The sequence below is a fragment of the Diceros bicornis genome, chromosome 40 (genome assembly GCF_020826845.1).
Source record: "Diceros bicornis minor isolate mBicDic1 chromosome 40, mDicBic1.mat.cur, whole genome shotgun sequence".
NCBI lineage: Eukaryota > Metazoa > Chordata > Mammalia > Perissodactyla > Rhinocerotidae > Diceros > Diceros bicornis.
Genome location: NC_080779.1, coordinates 17,239,631 through 17,262,644, shown reverse-complemented (window position 1 = coordinate 17,262,644; position 23,014 = coordinate 17,239,631). Strand labels below are relative to the sequence as shown.

Here is a 23,014-nt window from a genome sequence, read left to right as displayed (position 1 = left end):
TCCATTAGTACTTTTTAATTATTTTTGTTGTAATTAAATGTATAAAGATAATATAATAATGTTTTTCACTAAGCCCCATATACTTGTCCCAGTTTATCTCAATGTGAAAAAACTTGCATTATTTTCTGTGTGATCCACAGTGTGTAAAAGATTGGGAAGTAAAGTGTCAGGAGGTTCTGCCACATGCCAGGCTGTCATCCACACACCTCACTTAGTTCTCACAGCAGAGGGGCAGCAAAGAGAGTGACTGCCCAGGATGGAGCCTCTGGCTGCCAGCCCATCGGCTCTCAATAAACACTTGCTGAGGAAGGAATGGCCTGGATCTCCATTTACACTGTAGAGTGAATTTATCTCTAGAGCATTATTTCACCTCTACTTGTGAAGTGAAAGGCACATGTTCCACTTAAACTGCACAGTAAGAGACGCCTGTGAGGCTGGCTGGTCTCAGCCATACGAGTGTCTCCACCCGGGGCTGCAGAACACTCTGGTCTAATGCAGCACTGAGAACACAGAAGGTGTCAGTCTTGGGCAGATGAATCCACCTGCCTTGGACACTGTGACTGCACTTCAGGCTGGAGGGGAGCCAGCAGCTTCCTGGGGGCAGCCCCCCTCTTTGCAGACAAGGTGACTCCAGAGCTGGGGCCATTCACCCCTGCTTTATTTGCTGTCTTCTGGAATGCTTGGGAGGTATTGCTAGTCCATTTCTCACACAAGCCACCTGAGGACCCAGGAGCCGGGGAGGTCAGGGGAGGAGCCCTCAGCCCTCTGGACCTTCCCCTCAGCAGTACAGGCCATGGGGGCTTCTGCTGGTCAGTCCTAGGCCTGAACATGGCCCCACCCGTCATCCACTCTGTGAGCTGTGGGCCGCCTGTGTCCCTTCTCTCACTGTCCAGAGCCCTCAGCCCACACAGAGCAAGGACCCAAACCTCCATCCCAGGGAAATGGGCACCGGATGATTAACTCAGGTGTGCCAGGACAGGCATCTTAGAAAGAAGCTCTCAGGCTGGAAGCCCCAACCAGAAGACAGCACCTCCCATTCACTTGCTGGGAAACAGCGAGGGTGTCACTTAATACCTGCCACCTCTACTCATGACCAGGGAGAAATGTCTCTGTGAGGGCTTACATCCCATGAAGTTCTAGAGAATGTTGGCTATTATCATAATTACTGATATAAATTACTAATTTATTACTAACATGAAAGGTGTAATCCTCCTTATATGTGTGTCATGATGTGGAATCCAAAACGCTGGTGTTTAGTTCTTAGAGAACTCAAAGTCCACAGATTGTCGAGGACACAAGGCCCCCAGGAGGCTCTGGTCACCTCCCTGAGTGCCCACCCTCTGCTCGGGAGGCCAGGGTGGCCAGTGTAGGCACAAGGGCCTGCCATCCCTGTCTGACCACCCACTTCCTCCCCAAGCTCCTCGTCCCTCAGGAGAATCATAGTCACAGCTCAGAGCTGTGAGCCCCACAGACTCCAGCCCAGCCCTTCCCCGCTCACCACCCAAGCCTGGCTGCTGTTGGCTCCTGAAACATGGCTGCTTCGAGCCTCCAGACCCTTCCTTATGCTGTTCCCCATCCTGGTTGCCCTCCCCACCCGGCTGCACCTCATCCTTTAGATCTCCAGCCGGGGCGACTCTAGGCCGGGGAAGGGTATGTGGTTGACCTTTGATCATTCTGGTAACTTTCTGGAGGTCCTGTTTTCTAGGAGGCCCTTTGTAAAACCCTCCTCTCCACTTCCAGTTGGAGTCAGTGCCCTGTCACCCTAAGACATGAGCCCTCCAGTCCCCGCCCCACCCCACTCCCAGGTTCCTGAGAGCAGAGGCCCTGCCCAGGGCAGGCACGCAGCAGACGCTCAGCAAACATGCACGCACTGGGACCAAAACCTGCGAGATGGCTGAAAGCAAACACCAGGCTACGCCCAGAAGGCACGTGCCCCTGCAGGGCTCTGACCTTGCCCGAGGATCTCAGCTTCTCTCACCCCTCTGTCTCCTGAATCCACACAAAGAAGCCTGGCTCAGAGGGACCACGGGTTTGACATGGGCCTCATGACCTGCCTCTCACTGCACAAAAGTGGCCTGGGGTCTCTCTCCTCCCTGGTCTCCTCCACCCTCCTTGTCCCCTCTCTAGGAGGAGGTAGTGACCCAGAGGGTCTTTGGGGGCATCTTTGCATGGCCCGTAGTCCATGAGAAGTAGACCGAGGCACAGAGAAAAGGCACGTGTACAGGATTGTGGGCATGAGAACACACGGGGTCGCCGCTCCTCAGATCCAGCTGCAGAATTTCAGCAACATTAGGGCCAGATAACAGGGCTGAGGCCTTAAACGCCTGCATAAATGCGTCTGTTCAGGGTCACTGGAGGGAGAGACTGGGGAGCTGGGGCAGGTCAGGGATGCCACTGGAAGCTTCTGGAAACCTGGGCATATACCAGACAGGCAGAAGCAGATTAAAGGAACAGGCTGGTTTTTAACAGTGTAACCCTGTGACCCGACATCCTCACCCTCCCTCCCTCAGCTGCCCCTGGGAGCCGCCATCGTGGCTCAGCTCCTGCCCAGCGTGTGTCCCTCTCCAGCACAGGCCCGTCACCCAGGGCCCAGGAGGCTGTGGGATTTGGTGAACATAGCTGAGCAGAAAGGGGCAGGGAGGTGGGGATGGGCAGGAAGGGCATCAGACAGAAGCCAGTTCTCCCCCTTCCAGGCAAGCAGACCTTTCCCCATGGCTTGGGCCCAGCCATCACCCACCACAATGACAAGGGATGGACAGAGGGGACTTCCCTGCAATACCCACTCCCTTCCTTCAGCTCTGACCCAACATGCAAACTGTGTGAAGGCAGTCTGTCCCTGGGCCTCAGTTTCCCCATGTATGAGGCAGTGGGCAAACCTCTAAGGGCAGGGGGCACCTCTGTGCAGCAGGGGCAGCCTTCCCTGGTGAGATCTCCAAAGACTGTGCCTGGGTCAGGCCCCTGCCCCTTCTGACCACCTGGTACCACCAGGAAGGACAGCTCCTCTGGCATCAGAGTGGAGCCCACACGCCACCCAGTGGAGTACTTGGGTAACTGCACTGAGCTCTTTCAACCAGTTCCCTGCCTCAGGCTTCCGAATGATTTTCCCTTAAGAGTAGTCTTCGCTCTGAAAGGAGAAATAGTCCCATCATCTTAAGGGCAGTGAGGTTGTCTCCTATCACTGCTGAAGGAAGGGACATTACTCCGGGGGCGCCCTCGCGCGCTCCTGCCAGGTTGGATCATACAAGTCAGTGATGCTCACACCTCACAGGCTCCCACACCCACTGCTGACCCGGCTTCACATGGACCTCGCAGCCGCCCCGACCCTAACTGCACCCTGAGATGACCTGACGTAAATGCGGCTTAACGTAACTGCGTCCTGGTATAGCTGCCCCTTCACCTCTCAGCACCTTGACAGAGCTGCCCCTGATGTCTCTAAATCTTGCACAGCTGCGTCGTGACGTAAAGGCACCGTGACGTTGCTACACCTTGGCGGAATTACACCTGAACCTGACTGTGCCTGGACCTACAGGTGCCTCTGCCAACCTCACCCTGGCATAACCCCGCCTGACACATCTCCATCGTGATGTGCCTGCACCTGGTGTTACAGGGTGGGGACACCCACGCCTCCCAGGTCATGGATAAGACATGTGTCTTGAAGTAGTGACATCCCTGCCTGAGGTCACACGGCTGCAAGAGGCAGGAGCAGCCTCCTCTGCCCTCTGCTCGCTGCCCTCCACCATCGCCCCCTCGGGCCGGGCAGGGAGCTGGGGGGAGTTGCCCCAGGGAGGCGGACCTGCCCTCCCTTCTTCCTGGAGTGGGATGTGGGTCTCCACGTACAGAAACAAAGGCAGCAGGAAGGAGGGGCCTAAAAAGAGCTGCCACAGCTGCCTGCCTCCTCCACACGGAGAGTGACGAGGACCCTGCCCAGTTGCACTAGGAGGCCACCGTGGCCCCTCCTGGCCCCAAATCCACACGCCTCTCAGGTTGGGCCCTGACGTCGTGGAGGCCTGGTTTCAGCAGCTCCCTCAGGAGAGCTCCCTGACACGCGGGCCCTCGGGGCTCCCGGGACGCTTAGTGCCTGTTTATTAGCCCTGCTCCGTGCTGGCCCAGGGCCAGGGGCGGACTGGGGAGCGAGCGTCAGCCCAGGGAGCTCCAGCCATCCATGTGCTGCCCGCAGCAGGGCCCCGCAAGGCCCCCAGAGCTGCACTGGACCTGGGTGTGGCCGCTGGGCCCTTCCTCATCCTAGATGAGGTTCTGGGGTGACAGGGGCTGAACTGCTATGGGGAAGTCCAGGAAGAAAAGGAACGGGGCAGACAACAGCCCTGTGTCCCTGGGATGTCAGACCGTGGGATGGAGCTGAGGACCTGGAGGGCTCAGGAGTCACCTCTGCGATTTCCCTGCAGGCTGGCTGTGGCCTTTGCAAGTCCCCATCCCTGTCACCGGTGCTGGGACAGAGCACTCAGAGCTGAGGTTGGCGGGGCCCAGCCAGGGAGGGTGGGGAAGGGCAAAGACGATAAAAACATCCAAGAGCCAGACCCCTGCCCTTGACACCTCCTGGTCTAGCGGGGAGACCCCATAGCACACGGGGCAGCGCAGGGGACAGCGGCACATGCCCCAGGGGCAGAGGCCACCCGAGGAGGCAGGATTAACTCCAGGGGATGAGAGAGACATCCTGCGAGATAAAGCGGAGTTTTCATGTAGACAGGGTCAGGGCCTTCCTGTTCCTGGGAGGAGGGAGTGGAATGTCACCACATGCAGGGACACAGCAGCAGGCTGAGCTACCCCAGCAGCCTTCCTGACACACAGGGCTGGGGGAGGGCAGGGTGGGGCAGGGCAGGGTGGAGCTGGACAAGGGGCTGGGGTCAGACCTGCATTCAGGGCCTGGGGGCCACTTCCCAAGGGGATTGGACTTTGTCTGAGGGCAGGATTTGGGGCCAGGGAGGGACAGAATCTGATCCGTGGCTGGGGGACTGGGCAGGTCTTCCTGGAGGCGGTGCCTGACTCTGGGGACGCAGGTCCTGGGATTCCCAGTGATGGGGGCCTGGGAGGCAGTAGGGAGCAGACGGATTCCAGATCCTTCAGGAGGTAGAGTCTCTGGGGTCAGGCCTGAGGGAGGCCAGGCTTTGGAGGGGGAGGGGAAGGTGGGAGAGAGTCCACTTCTCAGGAAGCAGTGTCTTCAGCTGCTGCGTCAGCGAGTTGACCATGAGGGATTGCACAGACAGTCGTCTTTCTCACATAAGGAGAAGTCCGAGGAGAGAGGGGGCTGGTGTTGGTCCAACAGGCATCGGTGTCCGGCCGGCCTTGCCATCTCCTTGGCAGTAGCCCCGGCCATGACGTCCTTGTTCAAGGCAGCAAGAGGAGGTGGCAGTGTAGCGTGTGTGGTGGGGCCTGCCCAGGTCACCTCTTCAGGCTGTTGGGCCCCCAGCTGCTGGGGAGAGCAGTCAGCACTGACACATTATGCCCCCACCCTGGAATCAATGACGGCTGCTGTGGGGGACACAGGCTCTGCCCTCTTGACTCAGGCAGGGACACTCTGCAGGGGCGGTCAGCTCATAGGCCAGGGCCTCTGCTGCCACCTCACCGTGGGCCAGCTCCCCCCTCTGCCCAGTCCTGCCTCCTCGTCTGTCCCAGGTGCATCTTCCACGAGCCCTCCCCAGTAAGCCTGCACACACAGCCTCAGTCTCAGAGTCCGTGTCCAGGAAACGCCATCTAAGACAGCCAGTTCTGTCTGAGCCCTTTATCAGGAAAGCAACAGGTTTCCCAGACCCCCCACCCCGCCCTCCCCTGGAGCAGGTCTCTGCTCCTCTCTCAGTGGCCAGAATTGAGCCTGAGCTGGGAGGAAGCCTGGATACATTGCTGCTCTCGGGAGCAGCAGGATCCTGTTAGCAAAGGAGAAGCCAGAAATGGGTGTCAGGGCCGTGACTGTGACACTCGCTTAATTCATCAACCTGCAGCTGATGTGAAAGTGGGAAAAGAGCCTGGCTCAGGGCTAGTTAACGTTCCTGGGACACATTCTGTGTGTTGCGATAATCTGGGCCACATTTTTCTGTTTCCTATCCTTTGAAAACTCCTTATGGCTAAGGGTCAAGACAAGGAAGAAAATGTGGAGAAACACCAGGGTTGACAGTTAAGAGGCCTTGATCTGTGACTTGAATGTGCAGCGTTCTGGATGTGAAATCGGGGATGTTTTCCTCTTCTGTAGGGTGAGGATGAGGTGCCTCTGAGTGGGCTGAGACAGGGAGCAGGGCCTGGTGGAGAGGCCTGGGGAGCAGGGATGGAGCTCCATGGGGACGTGGCAGGGTGGGGTAAGAGGAGTCAGAGATGCCCCTCCTGCTCCAATCCCCTGTGAGATGCGGCCACAGGCTCTGGAGCAAAGGTGGAAGGTCGGGGGACTTGGGTCAATGTGACACTGTGTGTGGGCAGAAACCAGTGTGCTTCCTGGACGCCCCTGGCAGGTGCGTTAGAATAAAAGAAGCATCAAGGTGGGACTTGACTCACCCCAGGGGCTTAATCGCTAAACCCAACGTTCCTTGTCTGAGCACAGGCACACACGTGGGAGATGGAGGGGCTTACAGTCCGGTTCCAGACTCGCACACAGAGATAAACCTCAATGCAGTGAGGCCCTGGTCCATTGAGTCAGTAAAAGTTCCTGGGAGTTAACCCTCTGGGTGGTCCAGCGTCACCATGGAAACCTCACCCCACCCCCAGCTGTGCACTGCTGAGAGGTGATAGGCCAGCTGCTGTGTGATGCTCAGGCTTGGAGAGAGGGTTGACACGCAGCCTTGGAGATGGGTGACAGAGGGACAGGTGTGTGGGGAGCACGGGGACTTGTCATCCTCTGGGGTCCCAGGAAGGACCAGATGCAGCAGAGGGAGAATCCAGCAGCAGAACACGGGACTTGAGCTCTGCAGATCTGGGGGAGTCGGCGCTGCTCCCTCACCGCCCATCACGTTGATCTCGAGCCTGCACGTGGCCTCCACGGTCAGCGTCCAGTTCTCACTGAGACGCGCTCCCCTTCCAATTCCTCACTCGAGGGGCAGGGGCAGATTCGGGGCAGGAGGAGGGGACCAACACCCCGTCAGCTGAGGGATTTTCCAGTCCCGCTGTGGCCGACCCTAGAGGTGAGGACGGTGTTTGATTTTCAAATTTTAACATTTTATTATTTTTTCCTATTTTTTAAAAAGATCATAGCCTGGTTATTGGCCGAAGCAGAACATCTGGGTGTCCTGGACAAAGCCACAGACCAAACCTGCCACCGGCTTGCTCAGCGTGGGGCACGGAGTGTGGCTTGTGGTCCATGTGTCCCAACTCCCTGGGACCCCAGGGCCCAGCACATGCTCGGTGCTCAGGATATGACTGTGAGATGTCTTAGTCTGAGTCCCCCGAAGGCCGACTCTGAGACAAGGACTTGGGTGCAGGGGCCCAGGAGCCCATGGGGAGTGGGGTGCAGATGAGGTAAAGGAGAAGAGCCGGTAAAGCCTGAGCCCCGGCCCAGGGGGGTGCACCCCTGCTGGGGCCTCTGAGGACCATGTGGCCCCTCGGGTCTCCCTGCAGAAGACGGGAGCCTGGGGAGGCCCTGGACAGAGAGGGGAGCCGCCCCCAAGCGGGAAGGGGGCGGTGAGCTGGAAACTGCAGCAGCTGCAGGTGAACTGGGGGCCCGGGCTCAGGGCTTGTCCACAGTGTCCTACAGTGGGTGGGGGTTTGCAGTGTGGGGAGAGCAGGACAGCGCCCCATGCAGAGGAGCAGGAACAGGAGGCAGAGGCCGGCAAGGAGCCCAGTCCCCGCCTACTGAGGCCTCCTCACCTCCCAGGCCTGGGCAGTGCATCCCCAACTTTTCCTAAGCTGCGTGGGTTTGCTTTCTGGAACTTTCACCCAAATGGTCCTTACTGAGTGACACCACAAGCCCTGAGCCCTGGGGACACACTAGGCCTCCCTGTGCGGCTGTCCCACAAGCAAGGCAGGTGGGCTGGGCCTTCCAATCCTCCACGGGGGGCTGTGGTGGAGTTGCTGTCAGGACCTATGACCTGGTGGCCAGTTCCAGCTGTGCCGTCACAAAAGCACCAACTCAATACTTTCTACTGTCTAAATACCTTTCTTTGGATGTGGCTACTCAGTAAATCTTGAACAGGGATCCTCCCAGATGGCTGCCAGGCAATAAGGTGAAAGATAAACGGTGGCTTTTCAAGATCTCGGGGCGATTAGACGGTGAGCCATCAAGGACAGAGGCTAGAGTTTCTCTTCGGTGACGCCTGTGCCCCTCCCCCGCCAGGAGCAGGAAACAGCTGTCACACAACTGTAAGCCCCAGAGCCGGTGAGACAATTCCCTTCCACGTAACAATTCATTTCATTTCAATACGACAGCAGGCACGTGCGGTCACGGGGCTGTGCCCGACTCGCCTGGGCAGGAGCCCCAGCACAGACACCGGGGACAAGAGGCTGGAGCCCCCGCAGGTGGAGAAACGCCAGAGCACAGCTTTCTGTTGAAAAACATTTACTTTGAAACCAAGCGCCTCGATGCTGCGTTTCCCTGTGCGCAACGCCAGCCTTTTCCCTGAGAATGGCCCCACAGTGCAGACGCCTTTGCGTGTCCAGGTCCGTGTGAGCCCTTCAGGCATGAGGCCCCTGAGTGGTCCAGGCCCCCAGCCGACACCACTCAGGGGATGGAGGGGAGTGGGTACACACACAAGAGCACGGACCCTGGGGCGGGGTCCTTTCCGGCCTCCTGAGATGTCCCACTGGTGTGACAGGAGCCCAGAGGAGAATCCTTGCACGTAACGTGCTGCCGCCTTCCCTGATGGTCTTTTCTGAGGGACAAGGAGCCTCCACTCCTTACGGGGTGGGGACTTGGAGGCCTGACACAGGCGTCCAGCAGCCCCGCAGTTTTCTGAGAGGCCTGACTTGTGGAGAAGCGGGTTACACCCTCCCTCCCTGGACCCTCCTCCCTCCCCAGGTCTTCCTGTCTGACAATTTTGTAGAGTCAATCACTTATTTTCCCCACAAATCTACACTCAAAGTTGATTTTACGCAGATTTACTTTGGATCCCACAGCCGGGGAGGGAAGGGAAGGAAGTGGAACGGGGGGCGGGCAGTGTGCTCGTCCCTGTCAGCCTCCCCGGGAGGGGGAGCGGGTCTGGACCACTCTCCAGAGCAGAGGCGGAACCGCGGAGCAGGAACAAGGTCTGTGGATCTTTTTTGGATCTGGAGGCGTTGACGGCACCATTTTGATTTAAGAAAACGAGACTGAATGTTCCCATAAACCTGCTATAGGGAATCTCACTGCTGAGGAGGAATCCCCAGAGAGGCCAGATGGTGGGAGGTCTGGGATTCTCAACGGTGAGGGCTTCGGATATTAGTTTTCTAGAAGATAGAGTTTCATTGTCAGATAATTCCAACAGACAGTTACTTTTCCAGGCAAAAAACAAACAAACCCCAAACCCAACAAACCCCAAAACACAAGTTTTTCATGTTCATCATAATGAATTAAAATGTCCAAACAGACATGCCAGAGTGTGACTTCATCGCTCAGTCTGAAAAGATGGTCTGATAATCCCGTTGGTATTTTTGTTGATCTTCTGTTTACCATCCAGATGGCGAATGTTGATCACTGCTTTTGGGAGCCAATAATCCGGGTTTTATGGAGCCTCTCTCGCGTCGGCGCGGCTCCCCGCCTCTTCAGTGGTAGTAGTTGCTGAAGGCGTGGAGGATGTACAGCAGGGTGGTGATAAAGGCGAGGAACTGGGAGAGGACGGGAGAAGGACCGTGTTAGAGACGCCGCCACCTGCGCCCCCCCCCCCCGGGCCCTCAGCACCCCCCCCACCTCCTCCTCCCCACCCGCCACGGCCAGAGCCCCCCAGAGTCGCCTGATCGTCCTGCCTGACCGTCTCCCGGTGTGTCCACCTCTCCCTCGTCTCAGCCGCCCTCGTCCCTCGCCAGGACTCCTCGTGGCCTCGGCCTGTCCTCTTCTGCCCTCCGCCCCCTCAATCCACCGCAGAGGACACGTGCGCTCGTGGCCGCATCATGCAGTAAAACCCTGTGATGCCTCCCGCCTCTCAGGGCAGAGGCCATCGCCCCAACACGCCTTCCGGCCCGGCTGCCCGCTCGAGCCTCACTCTGCCCCGCTGCCCACTCACACTGTGATCTCATTCATTCATTCACTCATTCATTCAACAAATAAATATCTTTTAGGTCAGGGATGGGCTCACACCCATCCTGCACATGAGAGTGCTTCCTGGGAAGTTTTCAAGGTGGGATTAAGGAGGAGGGTTAGGCTGCTCCAGAGGAGGAATCTTCTGGCTCTGAGCTCCCTGCCACGTGAGGGTGCCGTTCCACAAACAGAAAAGAGGCTGCTGGGCAGAGCCTGGAAAGGGGAGGCAGAGCTGGCCTTGAGTCTCCGGTCCCAGGGGGCCTGAGGTCTCGGCGTCCTGCTCCTCCCACGATTCGTCTGGACCACCTGCCTTGGGTCCATCAGCCACCACCGTCCTCCTGTGGACTTCTGTCAACACAGGACATGCAGTTCACCACGCTGAGGACTTTGGGCTCCATGCCACAAGCAGTGGGAGCCATCGAAGATCTTCAGTAGGAGAGAGAGACTGTTCCGATTTGTGTTTTGGAAAAAAATATCCTGAGGGCAGTGTAGTGGATGGAAGAGGGCGCAAAGCTGAGGTGGGAAAACAGAAGATGAGAGTGTCCCCTGAACTTGGGCTTGGTGCTCCGTGAGCTGGGCACACCTGTTTACACACGCACAGACACACTCACACACACATCCCTCCTCTGTCCTCCAGGCTCCCTCAGCCTGAGGGTCAGGCTGTCTGTTCACATGAGACAGAATTCAGCCTCAGGCGATGCCCTCCCTCCATGGTGGTTGTGTTGTCCAGCGCTCACGGAGGCTGTGGTGTTGATGTAGTAATTGCTTAGGTTCTGGGTCTCAGAGACGATCGTGGCGTGCACCTGTAAGACGGCCGCACTCATGTACAGGATGGCAGTGGTCCCGTGGCACAGGCTGTCCTGGAATGGCAGAGCAGAGGCCTCGTCACGTGGTGCATAGACAGGTGAGCACTTCCCACTCTGACTATATAGCCGAGAAGACTGAGAAAAAGAGACAAGCCAGCTCCCGAAACTCCTGCTTTTTTTTCTGGGCAATGTTTCTAATGAAATATCTATGTAGCAAACAATAGTAGATTAATATTTAGCAATAATAATATTAACACCTGCCAACACTGATTGGATGCTTACTCCGTGCCAGGCTCTATGCTAAGCCCTTCTCTCATTTATCTCATTTAACCTTATCAATTTTGAGGAAATGGAAGCTCAGGGTTAAGGTCTATGAATAAATGGGTGAGCCAGCATTTGAACCCAGGCCACATTAACTGCAATGCTCTTAACCATGAGCCTTGTGAAGACCTACCGTGTGCTGGCACTGTCCTCACAGTGTACACATGTTGTCTCATTTCATTTCCACAGCTAGTTTCGTAAGGCTGCTACTATCATTACCTCCAATTCACAGATGAGGAAACTGAGGCTTAGCTAACACGTGGAAGAGCTGACTCAGTCAGGTTCATCTAACCCTAGATTTCCATTTCTGAGTTTCTGTGTTAACTCTCAGCAGTGTTCTTCATTCAACAAGAATGTCATGTGGTCATTAAAATGGTTATTAGGGTGCTGGTCCGGTAGCGTAGCAGTTAAGTTCCCGCGCTCCGCTGCGGCGGCCCAGGGTTCGCAGGTTCAGATCCCAAACACACACCAGACACTGCTTGTCAAGCCATGCTGTGGTGGCATCCCATATAAAGTGGAGGAAGATGGGCTCAGATGTTAGCCCAGGGCCAGTCTTGCCCGGGCTTGGCCCCCATAGAACCAAGACTTTTTATTTTAATGTGTTTACTATTAAACTGGAATGAAAGCATTCCTCTCCAGAGTAAATCTTCCGTTGTAGTCCCCTCCATTGCCTTCCTTTTCAGGAATACACATACTCTGTATGTTTCTGTTTCAGTCCCTGGTCTCTGTTTCTCCCTCCCCTCCCAGAAGGTCCTCACATCACCCAGGACATCAGTCTGGGAGGATCCCGAGGGCCTGGGCCACCCTCGCTGATTTGTACCAGGACTTTCCAGGACTCGTATCTTTTGTAAAATCCAAGCAAGTAAGACAACAGGAACATGAAGGAGATGAGGAACGAGGTGAGTGAGACGTACATCACCCATCCTTGCAGCAACGGGTTTGCTACCTGGGTGGCGGCCACCAGTAGCCAGACCCAGCACCCAAACACCTGTAAGAGAAAACCATGAACAAGGGGCTTCATTTGCTTGTGCCCGACACTTTTCCCTGTGCAGGGCATCTGTCTTCTCCTCTCTCTCTGGTTAAAAGCTCTTCGGATGAAGTTAGGTGGGAATTGAGAGAATAGGGAGGGAAGGCTGGCCCCCTGAATCACAGTAATCTCAGGTCCTATCGGTAGAAAATTCAAGGGGCTTCGCAGAGGTTGCCAAGGGAAGGACTTGGCCAAATTTGGCCTATGGACCTGTCTTCTTGGCCCAAATGGTGTTGGCATACACAGTTGTTTAAACATTTCTGAATAAGTTGTCAAGATTTAAAACAGGATATTTCACATGAAAAATCAAGATTTCGGATATTTCTTGAAAAATCCATAGTTGTGGCCACAGTGAACCTGTTTCCCAGGCCAGAGTAGCCTGAAATGAGTTGAGACTGTCTCTTTAAAAAGGATCTGGAGTCCTCAGTGGACCACATCGCCCTCTCCTCCAATCCTATGCCATTGTATGGCATGTTCCCTGTTGCTCACTGTCACTGTGGAATATTTCTCTCCTTCTCCTGGCTCCTTTCACCCACTGACAGTGCCTGCCTGGCCCAGTGGGCATTTGGTTTGGGGCATCCAGGGTTATAGTATCTGACACCCTAGGGTCAGTTACCAGCTGGGTGATTCAGTTCCAGTTTAATCACCTCTCAGTTCTGTCCAGACATTGATTACCCCCTTGGTGGAGAAGCCACACCTTTGTCCTGTCTTCTTGGGCTCTGCCTGTGTTTGCTTTGGGGCTGGGCTTGCACCCACATTGGTGAGCCCAAGGGAGGAAGTAAATGTCCACCCTATGGCGTGTTTAGTTAGAGGCCTGGAGAGAAGATGGACACAAGCACCAAGTGTTTTGTTGTTAGTTTGTCTCAGATGTTCTGAGCTCCTCTCCCTCTTGGGCCTCCTTAGGATGTCACTGGAGCCTCCTCAGTTCTCCTCTCCTCACTTCTGTTACATCTGTGTGTTTAGGCACCACAAAGGCTGGCAATCCCGGGAACCCCCCTCAGCCCATTTCTCTCTGTGGCCTTCAGCTCCACACGTCCACTTGCCCACAGGACGTCTCCACTTGGACGTCCCTCTATAGGGTCAACTCTGCACTTGCATGACCCTGAGAGAGGGTGCCTCAGTACATTGTGAACCCAGGAACCTCATGTGCCTCCCCCCAGTCCTGGTCTTGCCCCTCAAGCTCCACAAATCCAAAAGGTAGAAAATCTGAGCTCACTGGCACTCCCAAATTCCACCAAACCCATCCACCTCAGCACCTGCTAGGAGAGAATATGGGATTGGGAATGAGGGTACAGAGGCCTCCAAAGATCATGATGATGATGTTCTAATTCTTACACCACATAGGGGGTATAGTGGGTACACAGGAGTTTGTTTATCTCTTATAAAGTAATAAAATAATTTTGAAAAAGGAAAAGAACTTGTTGGACTATGAGACCACTGGAGATTTGTGGTGATGGGAAGGGGAGCCAAGGCTGGCTCCTGTGTTTGTGGTTTGGAGGAATCACACTACCAGATGTCAACACTTTCTATAAAGTTACAGTAATCAAAAGTTGCCAGTGCAGGGGACTCACATTTCTGCCCATCTCAGGAGATACCTCATCCCCTTCCCTAGTTCTGTTGCCTTTTCACATAAATTTTAGAATCAGCTTGTAAATGTCAACACTATCTGTCTGGGATTTTGCTGGGATTTTGATTGGGTTAAATCTATAGATCAATTTGGGGAGAATTGACATCTTTACTATGATGAATCCTCTAATCCATGAACATGGTATATCTCTGCAATGACTAAGATGTTCTTTGACTTTTATCAATGTTTTGTAGTTTTCAGCACACAGAGGCTGTACACATTTTCTTATATTTATGCCTAGCTATTTTATTTTGGGGAAGCTATTGTGAATAGTATTGCTTTTTTAAATTTCATTTCTCAATTGTTCATTGTTAATAAATAGAAACATGATTGATTTTCTGTGTGTTGACATTGTGTCCTGCAACTTGCTAAACTCATTTAGTTCAAGAAGAGTTTTTTTGATTGTTGTTTGGTATATTCCTTGGGATTTTCTATGTATCTCATTAGATTTTAATTTTTATCGTTACTTATGAAATTGAGGCTTATTTTAATATGTTTCTTATTTCCTCTTCTGTGAAATTTTTTTATTGTTTTTTATTGGTTACAAATTTGTTGTAGGTTTGTCTTTTTCCTGTTGACTCTTTGGAATTCTTTCTGATAGTGTGGATCCCATTGACTATTATAAATATTGCAGATGTATTCTGCCAGCTCATGTCTCACACATATTATGGTGTCTTTTAATGAACTGAGTTCTTAATTTTAATGTAACTGAATATGTTAATATTTTCCTTTATAGATTGTGCTTTTTGAGTCAATTTTAAGAAATCTTTCCCTACCTTGAGTCATAAAGATATCCTTCCATCTCAGATATTCCTTTTGGGAGTATGTTTTTTATTCCTGAAGTACAACTCTTAGTAGTTTCATTAGGAAAGGTCAGTAGTAGTCAGTTTGATTTGTCAGAAAATGTCTTTATTTTTCCCCTAACAATTATTTCCTCTCAGCACTTCTAAGATATCTTCCCCCTTTATTCTACACCTTTCCACATTGTTCCACCGTAGTCTGACTCCCATTGTTGCTGCTGAGGGGTCAGCTGTCAATTGAACTGCTGCTCCTTTGTTGGACTCTGTCTTTTATCTGGCTTCTTTTAGATTCTTCTCTTCGTCTTTGGTGTTCTGCAGTTTATGTGATAGTGATATAATGTGTTGAGTTGTGGTATCTTTTTTATTAATTTTGCTTGGTATTCATTTTATATTCAATATCTGATAATTCCATTATTTCACTCTTGATAGCATGATTGTGCAGTTTGTGGTTTCTGTTAACTTTCATTCCTGTTCATTTTTTCCCTCCTACACTTAAGTGAATTTTGATTGTGAGCTCATGACTGTGGGGGTAGCTCAGTTCTGAATGATGCTGTTAGAGACCTTCTGGAGTAAACAACTCCACTCACTCCTGTCTAGCTCAGATGAAAGATATGCAAGTTTTAGGTTCTGCTTTTCATAACACCTCCCGGGCTTTCTGGGTCAGGCGTGTCTCATCCCACAAAGAAATAATACGTAGACATAGACATGTCACCCCATCCCTGATGAGGCTGCCACTGCTGCCGTCCTGGGGAGGAAAAGCACTTTTGAATTTATGGAGAACTCATGGGCTCTTAAGGAGAGAAAGGGAATGGGAGGTGAGAAGCCAGAATAGACCAAGAAGTGACCACAAGGCAGAGACTCCTGGCTGTTGTAGGGCTGGGCAACACCTCCAGGATCCTGGCCCTCTCTTAAACATCAGCTCTGAGAGCACATCTCCCCAGACCTTAACAATCAAGCTCCAGGTGAATTTTGAGAGTCCTGGGGGGGTCTGGGACCACTTGTGTGTGAGTCGGGGCTGCCTTGTCCTGAGGAGGGGGTGTTGACGGAAAGAAGCTGCTGTTCAGCCTGAACTGGGCATTTAAAAAGCCAGAGAGGTTTCATTGTTTAAAAAAAAAGATTCCACTGACTGAAGAGGAAACCTGAGTCTCTCAATGGCCGTCACCCTCACCCTGTGGAACTGTCCCCTCCATTTAGACTAACTGCCTTTGTGCGTCATTTTTTGGCCCCAGCATTATTCAAACTGTCTTCTCTCATGTCCCCATATGTTTTTCATTTGTCAGAAACCATAAAGTTGTCCACATGCGTCAATCTTGGCACATTTCACATGAACACGGATGACAGTCTGTGAAAATGCACTCTAAAGAAAGCTCTCTTCCCTCATGCTGTACATTCATTGAAATGGATTCACCAGCAATATTTTCTTTCATTCAGAATGCCCCACCTCTGCTTAATGCTAAGAATAGGCTAAATGATTAAAAAAATAAAAAGGCGGAACTTAAGAACTAAAGAGTCTACAGAAAAATGACCTTTACATTGGGGAGTAACGTGGTTTCATTTCCTTCAAACAGGACTGCAGGGGCCTAAGAGGAGGCAACTCAGTGACAGAGTGGGGGAAAGTCCTGTACACACTCTTGCCATCTCCATTTGAAAAGGCAGAAGCCCTCTCCCTCTGACTAAGCAGGAGCTGGGGAGGCCAGGGTCCCAGAGAAAGGGGAGTGATCACCTGAGGAGGGGACGGGGCAGCCACATCGTGATGGGCAAATGAACGGTGTCTGGATGCTCAACTTCCCATGTCACTGAGGGCAGAGGGGAAGTAGAGGGACAGAATCTCTGGAAACCAGCTCTTGGAGATGGAGTGAAATGTCTTTTCCAAGGCCAAGTTCTCGTGTCACGTTTGTGGTGGGAACCCTTTCATACCACGTCATTTTCTGAGATGAAGGCCCAGGTTAAGTTTAGGAAGGGTTCAGGGTAAACTAACTAGGATGTAGCCCAGAAGTTTCCTAATATGATGGATCTCTAAAAATAAATGCCTCTTTTAAGGCAGCATGCTGTCAAAAAAAGTACCTCAAATGGTACTCTGATTATTTAGGTTAAACTCTTTCTAATTTGATCATGTTTTTCTTCAAACAGCCTTCTCATGTTTTATCTTCACATGTAGTTCTTAATGATTTGCACCACTGAGGGAATATCTTAGGTTGTAGGAAATGATCCATGGTATCTTACTTGGCATAGCAGCTGTTCTGCTTGCTAGCTCTGACCTTAAGCAAATTATCTAACCTGCCTGGCCTGTTTCTTCGGCAGCAACATAGAAAAACTCAATAACTACCTCCTACAGAAGTTGTGAGGATTAACCTAGTTAGTTGAGACTCAAGAAATGCCCGCTGTACTATTATTATGAGCAGTGAAGGCTTGGGACAATTTACCAGCAGTCACAAGTTCATTTGAAATGCAATAAAATCTTTGTTCTTTGACACAGGAGTGGGTTAACTCATTCCTCAAAGCCTGAAAGTTGTTTTTGTTTCTGTTTTTTTTAAAAGAGCATTTACTATAGATTTGAAAAGGCAAAATTAGATTTTGCTTTTATATATAATTAGGATGATTCACATTCAAATATTAGACTGAATTATGTAATTAATAACACAACTTTCTCAAACAGATTACTCTGATTTTCCCTTCATTTCACAACATAAATTTTATTAGCAATAACCATACATTTATATATTCTGGATACTCGACTCTTATCAGATATATGATTTGCACATATCTTCTTCCAACATGTGGATTGTATTTTCCCTTTCTTAAATAATCATAAATTTAGCTTTTGATAAAATCTTGCTTTTATACAAATCTATAGATACAGTCGACTTAAATTTGTTGCTTGGTTTCTGAAAAAAATTCTCTTTAAATTTAGATATATAGTATTCCTTATAAAAATTGTTTTATTATATTAAAACATGTTCAAATTATCAGCTAAATATTTCTTGCAGAATGTGGTCTGTACAAAAAAGAGTAAAGCCTAAGTTACAATGTGACAGATACTTTTGGTTCTGTCATTTTATTCAAGCCATGATGGAGGGTCTGTCAGGGCCACCACTGTCAGGCTGCAGTCTTCCTTATTTCACCCAAGAAGTCATAGGTCTGCTCTGAAATGTCAAAAGGTTCATGGACTCCATCTGGGGACAGCAGAGCTTGGAGGGTGCTCTCATTTTCTCAGTTGCTTAAGGAAGTCAGCGATCGCTTTCCACCGGGCAGCTTCAGTCTCTTCTGCCCTCCTCAATGGCGGCAGGAGAGCAGAATGGAGAAGAGGGACCACACAGTCATGGTGAACCAGAAAAAACATGGCCTTCAGGAACTCTTTGTCTCTCTGGGAAACACCAGCACCACAAATAACTATGAGTGGATCTGCATCATTATTTTTTCAGGGCTAAATTCTATGGACTCTGTTAACTAAAGCCATCTAAGGGGTAGGATGGAGGGGCCATTAGTGCCTGGCAGGTGATGGCTCTGAACCAGCTACTTAGTCAGGAAGCAGCTCTCTCTGAAGGGGAAGAAGCAAGAGTCACCATGGAGTACAGACAAGCACTCCTCCCCGAGAGTCTGGGAGCTGCTCCTTGAGACCAGGGGGTCTCCTAAGCTCCACTGAGGGTGTCCGACACATTCCATCAAGGAAAATGGGGGCTGGAATCTAATTCTGGGGACAAGGATGTGGCTCCAGGTAAACATAACTCAGACACAATGTGAAGTCAGCTGTATCCACTTAATTCGATTACAGCACATCCGAGATCATTGTCGAGTTGTTGTAAGAGAAGGGGAGCAAGCGCTCCGCATGAAATCCAGAGAAAGGAGACCCAGGGAGTAAGGATTTGTGGTGAGACCCTCCCCGGAAAACACGAGGACTGCAGTATCAGCACAGTCAGTCAGCCCCTGACACTGACAGGCGGGGCTGGATCTCAGAGAGCACAGCGGTCTGAGGGTGGAGGTGTCTGTACTCAGCAGAGTCTGCACACAGACATCACCTCTCCACGCACAGCACGTGTGTAGGGGCAATTTCTACAGGCCTGAGGCCCAGCCCCTCATCCACTACTGTACCAGAATAGCAATAAACCTGACAATTTCAGCAAAGGTCAAGTGCGGTCGGTACTGCTCAAATGGAAGCTCAAATAAGGATACAATGTGAATACATTTTCTTTCCAATTTTATCGATTTTAGTTTGTTTGTTCTCCCATGTTACTTGTAGATAATTAACATTTTAGATTAGAAGTCAAAAAACCATGGACCATGAGTCAAATGTGACCCACCGCCTCTTTTTATAAATAAAGTTTTATAGAAACACAGCTGTGCTCAGATGTTTACATTTTGTCAGTAGCTGCTTTTGTGTTACAATGGCAGAGTTGAGTGACAGAGACCACATGGCCCACAAAGCCAAAAATATTTACTGTCAGGTTCTTTACAGGGCAAGTTTGTTGAATTCTGGGTTAGAGCAGTCAAGCCACTACTCGCTGACTAATGCAAGTTCCGTGTGGTGATGAGCAGACCTCTATGGCACTGTAGGCATGATCCATGAACTTTTTCAATTTTTGATACAGCTTAGCCCAATTTTCTTTTTCCTTCTCCTTTCTGATACGGACTTTGAGAGCTGGAGGAATTTTTTAAAAACAAGAGAATTTTGATAACCAACTGGGAGACTTTGGTTTAGAAACCGTCCCTCAATTAAATAAAACTCAGTGATCTGAAACGACTGTCTTGCTCCAGTGTTTCTTTTCACATTGGGAGTCAATCACCCATACCCCTCTTGCAAAGTGTCTTTGCAACTGTAATGACACAGTGGAACTGAGTAAGAGGGATTATGACTCTGGCTACTTTAGCTAAAACAGAGGCATTATTAGAACGTGCAAGCAAACAGTGAGCACAGCAAATATCAAGTTCAGCCTGGAAAATCACATTACCTTCTCTGATCTCTTTAATGTGCTTTCTTTCTAGCCCATGAACTCTAAAAGGCAAATAGAAATACGATATTAATCTGAGTATTCACAAGTCTTTGTCACACTTCTGCAATCTAAGTGTAATTAAACTTATGGACAGGGTTAAAAACACTGTGGAGAACCTACACATGTAAGAATTGAATCTGTGGCATCTACTCTAATGATCCAGAACCAGGCTGACCAGGCAGTGAAAGACACCTCAGAGCCCATGATTCTTACAAGTCAAAACTAATTTAAGAACAGAATCAGTGAAAATCCAACACATCCATGCAAACACAGCATCTGAACAATAAGATACGAGTAAGTTTTCAGGTAAGACACTAATGAAAATAGAAAACTATGCCAAATAGCATACTTCTCTACAATTCTCTCTGCCATGATGATGACAATGGTCGGGGTGAGATAAATTGAAGGACAGCTTTGGAAATATTCTCAATCTATCCACAAGGCTTCGCAAAAGCTTCTTTAAGAAAAAAAGAACCAAGAGTTCAATTAAAACCACAGATGTGTGAATTGAAGACGTTCACAGTGCCAGTTCTGGGCAAACTATGAGCATGGGGGGAGTGTGCCCAGTCTCCCAGCTGCTCCTTCCAGGGCCTGGGTTTTGTGCCTGTTTGCAGGTGTCCTCCTGCTGGAGCCTGATTTCATGGGTTACATGAAAGCATCAGCCCTTTTTCAGGAGGGAGGCCCTGGGGTGAATATGACATATGGCACCAAGAAAGAGATTCTCCGTGAAATAAAGAAGTTTCCCACCAGGAGACCATAGGCTGTGCCCTCATGAGCTGCGTCTTGGAATGGTCGTAGTTATTACTGTGAAAGACTTGTCTTATGGGATTGTGGTCCTCTACCCTCTTGACTACTCTGCCTGTGGGTCCTGGAGAGTTTGAAGAGGACCCTTAGAGAGCCAGAGTGTTTTACTAAACAGGCCAGGTGCCATTATTATAATTAAAATACCAACAACAAACTGAACTTACCTAAGTTAACACAAGGAGGCTCACACACTTCATAATGTAAACTTTGAAATGCATCTGCTTAACGTGAGTATCACTACCCAACTTTAGACTTATTGTCTGGTAAAATTAACCTATTGTTTGTTAGTTAACCATCAAGGTCCAACCTCATTTGCACTGAGTCCCAGCAAGCAGTAGGATGTTTCACTTGCAGTAACTCAAGGGGGAACAGCAAACATGTGGGGGAGTCACTGCTATGCACCAAGATCCTCTTCTCCCTTCCTTCTGGAGCAAACAGAGGACTAGGCCTCCCGGCTCCCTGAAGTTAAGTGGGGCCACGTGACTGGTTCTGGCCAATGAACTCTGAGCAGAGGCGCCCATGCTGCCTGGGGGCAAAGGCAGAGGAGAGTCCAAGGACAGTTCTCCATTCCCTCTTCTCCTGGAGGGGCAGCTGGCAGCAGAGAAGCCTCTCCTTCAGATGATGCTGTAAGAAAGGGGAGCCTCCACCAGCCTGTGCCCTGGGGTGACCATGGAGCAGGGTCTTCCATTGACCCATTCTGGAAGATACCATGAGTGAGAAATAAAACTGTGTAGCTACCACCACACAGCCTGGCTTATCCTAAGTCACACAGGATGCCATGAAGAGAAGGCTCAAGAGGGCAGGAACAAACCACTCTTTTTTATTTCTGTCATTCATTATACAAATAATTCACTGTGGAAAAATTAAGAAAATACAGATCAACACAATAACCAATGATCCAGAGGTAATCATTGCTACCTTCCTGGGGTATGTTCTTCCAGACCTTTTCACAGTCAGATATATAAATATAAATACATATGTTTAAATATACTATTATAACTCAAATGTTTTTGTTTCATTTCACAATATCTGTGAACGACTTTACCCACAAGGCTTCTCTCGAGGAGCCTGTGGCGGATCTGGACACCCAGAGCTGACCTGCAGCGACAGCCCTGGCCTGGCCACTGCTGGGCTCCACAGCCGCCAGGTCTCTGCACTTCTCTGAGCCACCTGCTCATCAGGAAATGCAGAATTTAGAAATGATCAGCCTTAAGGTTCCTCCTGACACCAAAGTCCAGATTCTGTGACTGTTCCACTTCTAGAGAAATATTCCAGACCTGGCACAGGGCCTTAGCCATAGTGGGTTCTCCTGAAATATTTGGTGAGTGAATCAATTTGTATATTCTCTATACAATAGAACCCCATCCACTTCCCCCATATCTCTAACTCCTCTCTCAGGTCTTATCTTAAATATTACTTGCCCAGGAAAGGCTTCCCTCATCCTACACATTAATTCAGGTCTTCCTACTGTATGCTTTCATTGTGTATTTTCCTTCAGATCACTTATTTCAAAAGGTGAAAAGGATTACTCCTGTAATTTTATGTTTGAGGTCTGTTGCTCTGCTGGGGTAGGGATGACCATGCTTGTCTCATTCATCACTGGGGCCAGCGCAATGCCTGGCATACAGTAGGCACTCAGTACCTATCTGCTTACTGATTTATTGAATTCAAAGAATAGCTGATAAAGTTAAGTGTTTTTTATGGAGGCCATTCTTATAACACATGCATTCCTCTTTGCAAGTTCAGTCATATGTGAGAACTCATTGACTTTTTAAGATTATTTTTAACATTTTACTTGGAAAAAATTTCAAGCTCACAAAAAAGTTGCAAGAATAAAAATAGTACATAGAACTGAATATCTCACCTGGATTCACCAATTTTAACTAATGTACTGATCCTTAAAATTTGTGCATTAAGAACCAGTTATTTTGGGTGATTTCAGTCTCTTCCCAAAAAGATGATGTGCATACCAAACACATGACAAAAACAGATTATTCAGAGATACTAAGGGAAAATATGATTATATGTGAGTTTTAGGATCTCAAATCTCCAAAATTTGAAATAGGAAAGTATGAATATTGTAAAGAATTGAATATGTAATGAGCTCACACAGAATACACACTGCATATAATGTTTTGTATCTGAAGTAAGTTATTGATCTTGATACTATTCTGAATATTTTATTTCAAATGTCACCATCAGAAGCAGAAGATATGGTTGGCATAGGTTACATTTACTCAAAGTATGACGCATTATTGAACATAAGGAAATTGCAAAGACCCCTTACCAGCACTTTGCATGCTTTTCCTGCCTTTCAAAAGTACATCTCCAAGAATTTGGTGATAAAATATCAACAAATGAATGGAGCACATACTTCCAATTAATGTTTCTGGCAGTAGACTATTAAAGAAGAAAAAATACTATTCATTAAACAACCCCTACAATCCAACACGCAATGTTTTTAAATGTATGTTTTTACTTAAGGAACAGTTCCAAG

The 23,014-nt window shown here is 49.8% G+C and overlaps 1 protein-coding gene across 1 annotated transcript; it reads right to left on the bottom strand.

Annotated features, from left to right (window-relative positions):
* Nucleotides 1–9,590: 9,590 nt before the first annotated feature.
* Nucleotides 9,591–21,815, bottom strand: LOC131399975 (MAL-like protein). The gene is made up of 5 exons (XM_058534645.1): nucleotides 21,795–21,815; nucleotides 21,210–21,251; nucleotides 12,092–12,259; nucleotides 10,882–11,004; nucleotides 9,591–9,735 (listed from the first exon to the last, which is right to left on the bottom strand). Exons 1-5 carry the CDS (start codon nucleotides 21,813–21,815, stop codon nucleotides 9,673–9,675), a joined length of 417 nt encoding a protein of 138 aa, XP_058390628.1. The 3' UTR covers nucleotides 9,591–9,672.
* Nucleotides 21,816–23,014: the final 1,199 nt, after the last annotated feature.

Bases quoted from the DNA above. Each gene is read 5' to 3' on its own strand.
- LOC131399975 (XM_058534645.1), bottom strand. From the start codon at position 21,815: ATGGCTAAGGCCCTGTGCCAG. The intron at 21,252-21,794 runs GTCTGGAATATT...GTGTGGTGGTAG, and splicing joins TGGCTAAGGCCCTGTGCCAG to CTACACAGTTTTATTTCTCA. The intron at 12,260-21,209 runs GTCAATGGAAGA...TTTCTCTTACAG, and splicing joins CATGGTATCTTCCAGAATGG to GTGTTTGGGTGCTGGGTCTG.